Source organism: Protopterus annectens, chromosome 14.part0, assembly GCF_019279795.1.
Source record: "Protopterus annectens isolate FY-2018-M chromosome 14.part0, PAN1.0, whole genome shotgun sequence".
NCBI classification, from domain to species: domain Eukaryota; kingdom Metazoa; phylum Chordata; order Ceratodontiformes; family Protopteridae; genus Protopterus; species Protopterus annectens.
In genome coordinates, this window is record NC_056748.1 from 777,278,013 (window position 1) to 777,292,831 (window position 14,819).

The 14,819-nt window shown below is 37.6% G+C and overlaps 1 protein-coding gene across 1 annotated transcript in view; it reads left to right on the forward strand.

Annotated features, from left to right (window-relative positions):
- OGDHL (oxoglutarate dehydrogenase L) overlaps positions 1 to 14,819 on the forward strand; it is a 2,090,792-nt gene that overhangs the window by 1,311,911 nt on the left and 764,062 nt on the right. Inside the window, exon 14 of the mRNA XM_044055619.1 lies at positions 3,222 to 3,349. Coding sequence (XP_043911554.1) covers positions 3,222 to 3,349 — 128 coding nt within the window. The remainder of the gene's footprint in view (positions 1 to 3,221; positions 3,350 to 14,819) is intronic.

Here is a 14,819-nt window from a genome sequence, read left to right on the forward strand (position 1 = left end):
AGGTGACCCAAAATACAGAGTGAACTTAAGTGCTGTAATTTGAAACTAAATCTTGAACCCTGTTACTTTTATTTTCACATTTCAGTAGCTTTTGATCAAGTGGTTCCTCATGACACTCTGAATATGTTAAAACTGGATACATTTCTCTCTTGTACAGCTTTTGGCCTATTGCTTAAAAATTGTCTTCAGAGAAGTTGTGTGCTGTACTTGTGTCTAGTTTAAATTCAACATTTTGCTTAGTAATTCTTAACATTTCTGGACAGCTTTCCTAAATTGCATTGCTGTCTCACTGCTCCTGATGTAGTTTCTGATTTCATTGTGTCAGCAGTTTTGACAGTGAAAAATCAATCAGACTGCTTTGTTTCATATTTCTGTTCAACATCATGCAAATTGTTTTGAATGTACTTGTTCTTCCTGTTGCACATCTTTGTAAAAAAAGCTTCCTTCTACCACAAATTGTACAAAATTGACTAAAAGCAGAAGAATGCTTCCCATACTGCTTATACCCACAGCTGCTACACAGGGCATAGCTTTCAGCGGCATCATAATTTCTGCACATCTCAATGCTGTCTGTCTTGTCTTCATTGCAGTTAACACATTCATAGTTTATTTCCAATTTTTTACCCCTTCGTTTGTCTTTTAAAGTATCTTGCAAACATATGTTTCCTCAGGTATTTTTTCTTACTTGTATTATTCATTTTACTTGTTGTGCATACATGCACAGATGTTGCTAAGGTTGAGTCTGTCTCTGTTAAAATGTGTCCCTTGTTTTATCATTTCTTTTTTCACAAACTATTGTTTGTCTTATTAATGAATAAGATATCTCACCAAATTCACAGTCTTTGGCTCATGTTTTCATTTCAGTAACATAACCATCTGTAATCACTATAGGACTTTGTGCCTGTATGAAACACACATGTTGAATAACTGTTAGGTTATTTCTAGATCCAAAGTAAGTCCTGAACATATCTCTAATCATTGCTACTTTGTCTTTCTCCATTACTAGAAAAGGAGACTAATAAAATACCGTCATAGCTTTTCTCCAGCAAGATACAGAAATGTGACACACTGTATCATTGTATGCTTCTTGGTTGTTCCATTTGCTGTGAGGAATAAATAAAATTTCTTGTTAAAAACCTTCCACTTTTCTGCCGAGTTGCTTTGCAAAGGGGAGGGGGATTCCTCACAGTTACAGATGGAACATTTTTCCACTTTGAATTGTACTTCTATATTTCTTAGCATAAATTTGTGAAAATCAATTTGCTTCTTTATTTCTGCAGATAAATTTCCAAACTTATGATACAATGTAATACCTGTATGTGTATCAGAATGCTCAGGATACAGTACAGAATCTAGGAATGATTTTCCAGCCTCCGTGACACCTTTATTCAAATTCTCTTTGTAGAGGGGATGTGTATATCATGACACACATTTGACTGTAGTCAGGCATTACTATATTTAAAGCTGTTTTATGTACACTTTGCTGTTGGGCTTACAGCTGCAGTAGGCAGTGTACAACAGTTTTCATTAGTTGCTTGGAATTGCACTTTTATTACTTGTGATTATGCTAGTGGTGCTGCGGTAGCGTCGTCGCCTCACAGTAAGACGTTGTCCTGTTCGATTTGCAGCTAGAGCTTCTTCTGTGTGGAGACATGCGTGAATGGGCGTACCTTCGTTTTAGGTTGTGCGTCAGAGCTGGCAACTCGGCATGTAAAAATCTACTGCCAGTCATTAGCGGACCAGAGTTCCGCTATGGCAACCCCTAAACGGGAAAAGCCGAAAGACACAACAACATAGCATCTCAGTTTTAATTAATCTGAATGTCATCATCTGTGTTACTTCTATCAGTACTTACGTATTATCGCAACCACATTTTCAACCAGGCATAATTCATTATGTTTGGAGGAAAATATGTATGGTAAACGTAAAAGGAGTGTGTAAGCTATTATTTTTTACTGTGCCACATTGTATGTGAGGCAGGAAGAGGAATAAAGGTTCAATTTGGTATTCCGGGGTGCCGTAGGTTTCTGATGGGACTTGATTATAACACAGACGTGCCTGCTGCCTGACACTCGCCGTAATGTAACTTTGGATGATCTGTACTCATGTAACAGCGACTACTGGGTTGATGCAGTGTTTTAAACATTGCAGTTTTTTAACATTGCAATGCCAATGTTATGAAAGGCTTTACCTGTTTTTTTTTTTAAGATGTATACAGTTGTATTGTAATGTACGCCAGTTCAACTTCTCCTTGTACTCTGATTCAGTGAATGTACTCAGTTTACGAAATTGCTCTTCTTAACTGTAATCTTACTTTTAGTGGTTCACTTTTCTGCATCCCTGTTTTGCTCTTAAAAATATAGGTTACAAGCTGTATAATCCAGTTTTATAAAATATGTCAAAGAATAAGCAGGTCTTTCTTCACAGGACTCCGAACATGCAGGCATGTTTACAGCACTTCTCATTAAGGTAGGTCATGAAAGGATGCTACCCAGGAAGAGGAATTGTGCCCTGATTCCTCTTCCAAGATCAAAAGTATTGTGAGAGAAAAGTTTTTACCACTTCACACAGCCCTTTTCAGGTTCATATACATCGTTTCACCAACAGATTACAAATTATGTCTGCTTGCAAAAAGTGGTTGCTATAATACGCAAGTACCCTTCTATCATGTCATATTTTTCTTTACTTTCCTGCTTTCTTGGATCTTTTTTTTTCATGCAGTTACTATTTGACTCTGTCACCATGATTATTTCTTTATATGTTTGCCCTCTTGCTGTACTTTAAAATAAAATGGATTGTTTTGACAAATGTACCAATTCTAGTGCACAGTAAATGAAGTGTAATAAAAGTATTTGTCTTTGTAAGTTGAAGATAATTCTGGTAATTTGTAATGCTGGTATTGCTATGCCTTACATGTACTAATAAATATCTCTTCCTTTTTTATAATAAAACACAAGAGGCATGGCAGACTCCATTCTGTGTGGAAAAAAAGCTCATTCAAGTTAGGAGTCTTTCAGTATGCAACTTTTTAAAACAGAAACATTACCCTTTGCTACGTCTCTGAAACTTTGGCCTATGCTCTTCCATAAGGACACAGTGCTTTAGCAAAAATTCCCATTTAATAGAGCTACCCTTTTTTATTTTCAGTATAATGCAGTTCATAAAAATGTATAGCTGCTTAATGCTGGAGTAAAGAATTTATAGTTTGTTTAATATTTCAGCCATCGTCATCATGTGCTCCATGATCAGGAAGTGGACAGAAGGACATGTGTTCCCATGAACCATCTGTGGCCAAATCAAGCACCTTACACAGTGTGCAACAGTTCTCTCTCAGAATATGGTGTTTTAGGTCAGTAATTTGTTGGTGGCTCATTATTACTGACATTCTTAAATGTAGATGTTTAAATATTGCTGTATGTTTTATAGATATAGCCAGTATTTTTGATAGTATGACTACTTTGACATATAGTCACTGTGCATTTTATGATGCTTGCCTTTTGAAATTTGGTTTGCAGAAAATAATCAAGATTTATTTTGCTGGGACCAGAGGTCTGTGGGTGGGATTTATAACGCGAGCATTTCTATATAAAAATATGCATTTTTTTCATTCAGTTTCAGACAAGTTCAAAGTTCTTTGTGGTTTGGTGAAACATTTTTCATGTTAGGTTGAGTGGCTGATTCTTGCCAACACAGAATCATAGTTCACACTGATTTCTTTTCCTTGCTATGCATTTTTGGAGACTTTTTTTACTGTCTTGGACAACAGAGGAGTTACTTCTAGGCGAGTCATTGCATAGGATTCAGAAATGCATGCGTATGAATGGGTGAGTATTTCGTTGAGTGTGATCTTCTAGGGGGAAAGGATGCTTGTTTGTCAATATGTGTTTGTGTGTGTCTGTGTACGGGGGGGTGTGTTTGCAAACCCAATGCATGGGCCATCAGGAAAAACACTACTGCAATTAGGTCTGACAGAGGTAGTGTTAAACAAGGGCAATGCAGAGATGCATTTTCTCACATTTGCATAAATTGACCTACCTATGATAGGCAGCTTATGTGAGCAGTGAGGAACTTTGTGAATTCCAGGAATTGTGTAAACTTATATTAGATTGTTTTGTTATCCACACAGCTTTTCTTGGGATCCTAGAAAGAAATTATTCATGGGGTCTGGGGTCTCAGGGGTCCTATTCCTTAGTTCAGGGTTGTTGTCACACTCCTTTTCAGTGGATAGGTATTTGGTTAATGAAAGTTGAATCCCAGATTAGTTTTGGGAGAGAGATCTGGAGTTTGGATGTCTCCTTCCCTTACATGCTGAGGCAAGCTAGTCAGAAGTGGAATATTGAGTTGCTGGGATGCATTTCTAGGTCTGAACATATAGCTGGTAGCTCGAATCCCTTTATTTCCTTCATGTGGCTGGCCATTCACTAGCAAGGGTTGGAACAGCATTCTTATGCTTTCTCTCTGGCCCTTGTCCTTTCCCATTCCCTTCATAGACAATAACAGCATATTCAGCATGTGAGAAATGTGGCTGAGTGAGGAGAACACACTGCAGCAGTTAGGCTTGATGTCTGCTCTATGCTCTTCAGTGGCCTCTCAGGCCACAGTGTAACCCTCAACCCTAGAGTTTGATTCCATGTTCTGTGTTTGGCACACTTATTGTAGGTTTCAGCTGATAATGCAGTACCATTCTGACTTTTATATGAAAGGGATGCAAGAATTGGTACTAGCAGGAGGAAGCCATCTCCTCCTCCTCTTTCCACAGCTTTTGCCATTTCTGAGGGTGATGAAGGCTCATGTGCTACATATTAAGATATACAATGAGCCCTGTTTCAGTGCTTACCTCTTTCCAGAGAACTGTATCTTTGGAAAAGTCCTCAGGCTGTAAAAACCTTTTGATGTGACCATTATCCCTTGATCTTCCCTTCAGCACATCATAATTCTTATCTTAAGAAGGACATTGGGTTATCCTGCTGCAGAAACCAGTTGTTAGGGATTGCTTATTTGTTGACTATTTATGTCATCTGCCCCATAGATGGACTTTTTTCTTGACATTCCAAAACAGACTTGTGCCTTATCTGTTTTACCCATCATTGATCCAGCTCTTGATCATTTTTCTGTCATCCAGAATATTGAAAACCATGGGCAAGTTTATCTTTCTGTGACATTTTTTTGTGAACTCGAACTACTCATTTCATTTCCCAAGTTGTCACATTTGTTTGTCTTTTTTGACTGCGAAAGTCTAACTGGGCAAAGCCCATTTCCAGAGGAGGCCCAGGGATGAAAGCTCCAGCAAATACATTTAAGATACTCATGACAAAACAAATTCTTTACAAAGAGACTTTACATAGATAGTTCATAAGACATCTAGACAGAAACCGATATTTGTTCCGTTATGACGGTATATGAAGATAAAGCAGATTTTTCTTATGTGGTGACATTTACATAATATTAAATTCCATTTATAAAATATTTAGTGTGCAGACAGTTCATGTGCAGTACATGTGACAAGTGGACATTGGATACAACTTATAAAACTTGGGTAAGGAGTGTTGCAGTATAAATGTTGGGAATAAATAAATAAAACTGAGGTAAAAAGTATGAAACATTACTCGGTAGGTAGATAGCAATAAAAGCTAGAAGAGGGAGAAAGGCATTGTATAGCTGATAAGTCAGATATAGTGGGGAGTAAGAACACTAAGGTGTACATACTGACATAGAACCTGGTTATTATAGAACAGTGGAAAGTATTTGAAGGAGATGGATAAAGTGGGAAGGCAAGAAAAAAAATTGAAATGTAAAGTGGAGGATTAAAATAAGAAGGCAGATGAGGAAGAGTGGTAGAAAGGTTTGTTATGTAGAAGGAGATAGTAGTCTATGAAGGGATAGGGATTTTGAGATGACAAAGGAAAATGGAGTTACCCATGTGAGGAGCATGTGCACAGCACTTTGTAGTTTAGGTGGTGTTTTAGTAAGGGCCTGAAAGCAGAAAGTTTTGTGGTTTATTTTAGGTATGTTGGGATAGTGTTCAAGGAATTAGACACATGCTATGAATATAGTGAGTTACTTGCTGAGTTATTTGACTTTGTTGTGATTACTAAGAGTTTATTGGTTGAGAAGAAGGTCTTTACCTGGAGAGTTGTGCTACATGGTATATTTTAGTGCTAGACGTTTTTCTGCTGCATGTAAGAGTGTGCAGTAGTAAGATGCAAGTATGTTAAATAGGTAGCTCAAGCCAGTTTAGTTGTTTCAGGGCTTTGTAATGATGAGTATATGTATGGTTGGCAGCAAGCTTGGCTCCTTTATTGTAGGACATGGAGAGTTTAGTTTTCAATGCAGTACTTAGGTTTGTATGAATAGATGAGGCATATAGTAGGGGGCGGAAGAAGGTAGGTAGATGCTAGCATTTGTCATGCATCATCTGCTGGGTAGTGTTTGGTTCTATAGAGGAAGCAGAGTTTCTGGTGTGTTTTTCAATGGCTTGCAGTATGTGTTGGTCAGATTTGAGGTTATTGTCTGTTAGGACACCAAGAAGTTTTGTTTGGGGTACAATTTCAGTTTTTGTGGTGCTGGATGAGGTTACCCAGGAAACCCATACCATGTATTTAAACTTATCGGAAACACTCACCACCTAACCCAACACCATATTCATGGGCAACTTTAATTACCCTATTAACTGGGAATCATATACAACACCAAATGTACAGGCACAGAGATTCTTGGATTTTGTAAACACAAACTCCCAGGATCAGTGGATCAGATTGTCAGTACACCAACCAAGGGTGCAAACATACTGGATCTGGTCCTCACTAAAATGGGAGAGTGCTGCACAGCCCCTAGTGTAATATTTTCTCTGGTTTGTTCAGACCACAAAATGGTCTCCTTTGAAGTAAAAATAAAAACCTGGAACCCCAGCTAACCCTGGAATATTCAGGAACTACTCTAAGGTCAACTTCCTACTATTAAGTGATAACTTGGGAAAATGTCAAGCCCCCATAAACCCTGAGATCACTCTGGTCCTACACAGAACTGTTCACAGAAACCCAATGCAAGCGTGTTAATAGATGCAAAGAGGCAGCTGTACAAAACTAACTCAAAAAAACAAGCCATCCTGGTGGAATCACAACATCACTAGACTGTGTTACACAAGGAAGAAAGTCATGGAAAACATTAGGAGCTGCAACACCCATTAGAATAAAAGCACTTTTATCAAACTAAACAAACAACTCAGAGGACAAATAAAGTCCACCAAAGCCAAATTTAAGGTAAATTTGATCTCCTAGGCCAAGGACAACTGCAAGGCATTCTTTAGTTATGCCAGCAACCTCAAAGGCAATACACAGCTGTGTGCAGAGCTCTTTGTAAATGGATCCACCTGTATTGAACCAGAAGATATTGCAAATGTACTGGCTGACAAATTCAGCTCCAGCTTTATCCTTCTCCCCCTCAGCCTTCCCTCATGAAATACCATGAAGTATAACTCTCCCTGCTGTCACTAGGGAACAGGTCCTTAATTCTCTCTGTAAGGCCAAGAACAGTGCATGTGTGGGGCCAGACAGTATTCCAGGATGCCTTAAATAGCATGAAACATGACCTATTAGGCTGTCTGGAATTGCTGTGTAACTATAGCCTCCAAACAGGCTTTGTTCCTCATGAATGGAGAATACTAACAGTCATCCCTCCGCACAAAGGTGGGACATCTACAGACCCATAAGTCTCACTAGTCTCATATGCAAAGCCATGGAAAGAATTATTATGAAAGTGAACAATAATGACATAGGAAAACTCGAGACACTGGACCCAACCCAATTTGGTTTTGTCAAGGGCAGGTCATGCCTTCTCAACCTGGTGAACTTCTTTGGATGAGGTCAGAATGGTTCACACTGCCTACCTTGACCTGGCCAAGGCATTTGACACAATATTGTTGACAAACCCTTATGTCACCCACTGGATAGCCATATGGCTCATACACAGGGCCCAGAAAGTTAGAAATGGGGAGACCACCTCTACAAAGAGGCCAGTCACAAGCGGAATCCCTCAGGAATCAGTCCTGGGGCCACTCCTTTTTTGGCATTTTACTTCTCTGAAGTCAAGGCCAATGTCAGAAGCCTCTGGCATTTACTTCTCTGAAGTCAAGGCCAATGTCATTGGCCTCTGGCTGACTACATTTTCAAATGTTTGCAAATTAGGAGCTATCACTGAATCCCCGACCGACACAAATATTCTCCTGGAAGGGCTGCCACAGAAGGACAAACAGCTGATGTCAGAGCCATGGACTAAAACTAAATGACAAGAAGTTTATAGTAGTATCCTTCGGGAAGTTATCCACCCCTGGTAACTATCATATTGACAGCTCGCCCCTAAGAGTTGACCCAGTAGTCAGGGACTGGGGACACACACAGACAGTAATCTAGCCTTAGGCCATCACATGTCTACAGTGGTAAGGAAATCATTCTATGTTATGTAACTTATAAACAAAGGTATGGCATCTAGGCCCAAGGAAGTCATTGTTCCACTGTATTTGGCATTCATCAGACCTATCATTGAGTACAATGCCCCCTTTCATATGTACCTAACCAGGCATATCCAATACTTGGAATGTCCACAGAGGTTCCTCACTAAAAGAATTCAGGGCATAAGTATATGCCCTATGCAGATTACCTCAAAGCCCTATCCCTGTATTCTGTCTCCTCCAGGCTGTTGAGAGGAGTTGTATGCCTGGCATACAAGGCATTGTCAGACCCCATTCTGATGGACCTCCGGCATATCTGCAAAACAAACAGCCCAAGAATTACCTATTCTTGGGACTTGAGCCTTGTCTGTGATATAAATAAGGCCTGCTGGAGAGACTGATATGTATCCCAGAAACTACCCCTTATTGGAACAGATTCCCCATCCATGTAAAGTAGATTTACTCCCTAACGCAATTCATATGTTACTTGGAATGCTGGATGGGGAATAGGAAATTCATCCCCGGTTTGGTATGTATGTCTCTAATGGACACAGCCTGTAAATGGTTCATCTCCCAAGCCCCTGCCTACACTTATCAAAGGTACCAGAACTTGTCATAGATTTAGGGTGCATGACTAGGTTTAAAAAGGCTCTTGTGGTCGTCAGCCTTGTAAAGACCTATGAAACTTTGAACATATTAAGAGCATAAGTTCTCTTGTTGTGAATGCCACTGAAAAATTGTTCTCAAACAAAAAACTTTTCTCCTTGTAGCTGAAGAGCTTAAGGGTCCAAAATGCAGCAGAATAAAAAAACAAAAAAACAATGGTTCAATGTTCACACTTTTAATGGTAGAAATAGCAGCAAAGCTTTCGAAACACAGGCTCTTTGTCAATGCATAACCATAAAATACAGCATTCCATTCTTAAATAGTAAGCCAGCCAATAAAACAGAAAAGTGCAGACATATGGCAATCAGTTAGACATCAATTAATTAAAACATCTATAAAAAACATTTCTATAGTAAAACAAAACTAACCATGTTTTCATAAATGCACTTAAAATGGAATTATTTTTTTAACATATTTCACTTAGCCTTCAGAATGGGTTTAATACTATTAGTATAATTCAAACCAGGGGGTGCATCTGACCTCAGATAATTGATCCATTTATATTCTGCCGTGTCTGTTGCATTAATTATATCACCCCTCTTACAGCAACATGAATATTCTGCAATATTCTAAACCTAAACCTATGTTGTCTTCCCTTCATTAGTATATGTTTAAATAAGGCATTAGTTTCTATACATCTACAAATTTCGGAGAGATGTGCACCTATCCTCTCCTTTAATTTCATATTCATCTTCATTGGCAATATATACAATGTTCTCAATAGAGCATGTACCTGAAGCTGTTATTATAAAGTCCTTCTTAGTAATAGAATGTGTAAAATGGATGTCAATATTAATTTCATTGCAGTGTGTGCAGTTATAACATGGAATTGTACCAGCTTTATTACATTTGTTATCTACACTCTGCAAACTTCTTACATCTTTATTGCACAAAATGTGTTTAAGATTTCTCTCTTTCTTATATAGAAATTGTGGTTGTTCACCAACTATATTACCAACATCTGGGTTAGATCTTAATATAGCCCAGTTCGTGTGAATAATATTAACTATATTAGTATGACTATGTACCCCATATTATAATTCATTTTATCCCTATTATTATTTATATTCTCAGTAACATACATGTATGGTTTTGCTAGTTCCTTTCTCTCATCTATTACTGAGGTTCTTATACTGTCAATAAGTCCATCTGCATATGCTCTACTATGGAAGTCTCTAGCCATATTAACCATTTCTTCAACAAAATTTTCATCCTTAGTACTGAGCTATATATATATATATATATATATATATATATATATATATATATATATATATATATATATATGCCTAGGATGCATGCTATTGTAGCGGACATATTGTGTAGCTTGAACATCCTTCCTATAGATCTTAGTATCAAACTTACCACTACTAATTATAATGGCAGCCTCAAGAAAGCTAATTTGTTTATAGGAAGAATTAACATCAAAAACTAAGAAATCAGTGCTCGAGTGTTAGAAACTAACAAAACCATCAAGGTTCTCACTATCACTTTTCCACAACAAAAACACATCATCAACAAATCGTTTAAAAAAATACAAGATGATCATTCCTATAAGTACCATCAGAATTAAATATAAAGTTTTCTTCCCATCTAGCCAATACCAAGTTGACACATGTATTGGCAACTGGGGTGCTCATAGCAACCCCTAGACGTTGATGGAAATTACAGTTGTTAAACATAAATACATTATTATTTAGTACTGTATCAGTCATAAGGCATAATAATTCAATTTTAGTGTTAGAGAAGTCACTATGGCTATGCAGAAATTCCCTAATTGCTTTTAACCCAAAGTCATTCAGTATCGCTGTAAAAAGTGATTTTGATGTCCATAGTCACCATCATCACTCCATTAGTACTATTAACATCAGACCATCTTTTCAAATTACTTAGAAAATCATTCATATCCTTTGTAAAGCTCCTGCTACACTGTAACATAGGTGCAAGCTGATTTTCTAAGTATTTAGATAGGACGGCAGTAGCCCACTTATTCCCTGAGACAATGGGTTTCATGAGAGTATGCAGGTTCTTATGAATTTTGGGCAAACCCATACATTACTGGTAATCACTGGGTCATATTTATATATATATATATATATATATATATATATATATATATAACAGAACCATCCATAAGTAGTTCATGTAGAAAAATTTCACTTTTCAGGTCTGAGAAGTGGGAGACTGGAATGAAAGCCCTTCATCACTCTGTTTTTAATAGGCTTCTACTTGCTGCATTGTTTTGTTTTAGTACCTTAACATGAGGTAGTGTACAGCTTTTCAGGTCTAGCTGATTGTGATGTTGTAACCTTAGTAGTTTATCTGGTTGTACCTTTCATCATATATTTTCTGTAAGTAAAATTATCCACAAATTTCAGGACAGACTATATGAAATAGTATGTGCAATAAGGAGGGGTACCTTAAATAATGCCTTTTATCAACGCTGTCAGTTTCATACAAATTTTAACTGTTATATACTTCAGATATCTGATTGCTTACAGGTGTCAGTGAGAGGAGGTAATCATTAATTTCAACCCCCCTTTTTCCTACATGGTGTCAGGTTGTTGTGTTAACTATCACCATCTCTCTCAATTCAGTGCTGCACTCGTGCCTTCAGCAACACTCATACCTGACTGTCACAGGTCTTCTCTTACACAATCCATCCACCTATTTGCTGGATGCCGTGATTTCCTCTTACCATTTTGCTGTCTCTCCCAAGTCTTTTCTAACAGATTTTCTTCTGCTTTTCTTACTTATGACTGAATCACAGTAATCTGTTCTCTTTGATCTTTTCTGCAGTTGGAGCTAGTTTAGCTTTGCTCTTATGTTCACATTTCTTTGTCTGTCCCACAGTGGCCATCTTACCACCCTTCTCGGGCACTTCACTACCATCACCTGTAGCTTTCTCATCTGCTTTGCCTTTATTGCCCAGGTTTCTGTACCTTACAGTAGTATTGGTCACACCACTGTTTTGTATGCCTTACTTTTCAGCTTCCTTTGCATTTTCTGTCATATACTACACCTGACACTCTATGCCATTTGACTGCAACCCCCCTGATTCTAGCTTTGATCTCTTCATTCAGACTTCCCTTGTCCTCAACCACTCCTCCCTGATACTTGAAGCCCACCCAGATACTTGAAGGAGGTAATATTAGTGTAAATTTAGAATTTAAAGAATTTATGGAATATCATTGGCAGTTTGTTTTAAATGCTGTGCATCTCCGTGCTTAATGATAACAGTGGGTTAAGACCTGAGAAAATTGAAGCATTAATTGGTTAAGAGGTTGCCTGATTTATTTGTAGATATAGTTGTGATAGTGTGAAGGTGTTTACCTATGTAATGTTTTATTTATTTATATGTGATTTTATTTTATTTCATACATGTAGTTGCTTCAGTACTTACAAGTGTTATTTATTGGTATATTCAAAATGGACTTGACAAATACTGTTTCATTCCTTGAAATCTCATATTGTGTTTATCGTAGCAGCTCTAACTTGTTTATTCTCTGGTATTAAGCTATCTGTAGTCAGAATGTGGCTCATGTATCTCAGTTATGTAACTTTGGGTTTACACTTAATCTTATTGAGCTTGCAGATGTACTGTCACATTCTGTTCAATAACTAAAACAGCTCTTTATCACACTCTTCTTTGGTTTCACCCATTTCAATACATCAAAAATATTAGCAGCACAATTCAAGCATTTTGTTTATTGTCTCAACGACTTTCTGAAACACTTCAGGTACTGACAAAATATTAGAAAGAAGTCTGATTTTTTTTGTCGTCTTCTGTATACATTAAATTAAAACTCTCATCATCATGCTTTATTTGTCACAATTCTTGATAAGTCTGAGTACATATGAGTGCTTTGCACTTGACCTAGTTGAAGTCACTTATTTGGTTGTATACATCAGGTAATGTTCCCTATTTTTAAGTTTATTGGTCTACACGTACATAAATTCTGTCATAATAGTAACTAATATTCACCACCAAAGGCTTGGTCTGTTTTATAATCACAGCCATTTCTCCATTCATTTAGGGTCAGATTCCAATTCCAAGAGACTTGCTGTCAGTGTAAGTCTGCTTTGATTCTAAAATATTTACTCTCAGTGTAAGTGACTTACTTCATTGTAAGGTCCATGCATAAACAGGCTTACTCTGGGGGAGGGGGGGTCACATTCCAAAAGACCTGCTGTGAATATACGTGGTCACTTACACTGAGATCAAGTCTTTTAAAATCGGGCACCTAATCTCACTTTTAATTCTGCTCTTCATGAGTAGTGAACTTTTCCATGAAGCATGCACTAGAGATAATATTTCAGGTCTGTTTACATACAGTGAATTCATGGTAAACAACACAGACCAGCAGAAAACATCTCCATCATCAGAAAGCACATTTTTACTCTCTACACATACATTACGAATTCCTTTCAGTATACAAAATTGTTAACAATTACAATGATCCTATATGAAATGGAGCTTCTATTCTGTTCCATATATTAGAAGCTGAACATTTGTATTTCTTATATTCACAAGTGAGTACTTGCTGACCCGAATGGGTAAGCAGTTTTTATACTTTTGTTCAAATTTATGGAGCTGAAAATTTGAGCAGGCATAACACTGCACCTGTGTCTGGACTTCTTTTGTTCAGAGTTTTAACTGAGCCCGTTGCTTCGAGTTTTGATTCATATTCATTCTCAACATTTATTCCTTCAGCTTTTGCTATCCTTACAAATAACTCGTTTTTTTACTTTGTTCCACTACATGCATCTTTTCAGTTGTAAACTAATTTTTTTTCATTTTATAGACTGATTTCCTTTTGCTGCAGTTTCTACCCACTTGATTAAATACTGGGCATTTTAATTTACCATCTCATGCACAATTCAGCAGCAGCACATTCCTCATGTTTTTCATGTTTCCAATGATTTATTGGCTCAAATTTACTTTATTTCTTGTTTTATTTTCTGCCTTGCATACAGTTCTTCACAGTTCTGCCCCTTCTGTGAGTTCTTTTAACTTATTCAGAGGGCTTTTATAGTTTTACGGACTTGAGTGTCTTGTAGCTTGTGCAGGCTGCCACCTGCAGTCAAATTCAAATCTGAGTTCAGGCAAGTAGATGCTGCACCTTACTAGAAGACAGTATTTGAGTCTGAGTGAGGTAATTGTGGTGGCTGTGGGGAAGGAAGTGAGAGGGTTTGGAAGTGCAGATTAAGGCATCAATCAGGAAGGAGATTTAGGTTTAGGAAGTGGAAGGAGAAATTTTAGAGTTAGGGAGTTGGAGAGGAGTTTTAGGGTTAGGGAATGGAAAGGGAGTTTAGGTTTAAGGAGGTGGTTGAGTTTTTGGTTTAGGGAGCAATTAGGGACTTTATGGTTATGGAAGGGGAGTGGAGTTTTAGGTTTAGGAGCGATAGGAGATTTTAGGTTTAGGGAGGGGAAATAGAGTTTTAGCATTAGCAAGTGAAGACTTGAGTTAAAAACTCAGTGAGACTTTTAGAGCTAGAGTTAGAGCTCTGGTAGAGCTTTTCAGTTTAATGGTGTCAGTAGTTTGAAGGACCAAGTTACTAATTAACACAGAGTTAAGAGTACTTGCCTTTTTCAGCAAGTGTGGCAGCGAGCAAGTGTGTCGCAGGCTGCTAACACTAGAGCACTTGTAGTACACTTGGGCTTTTACTCACTCTACAGACAATATTCACTTTAAAGTTAAATCTG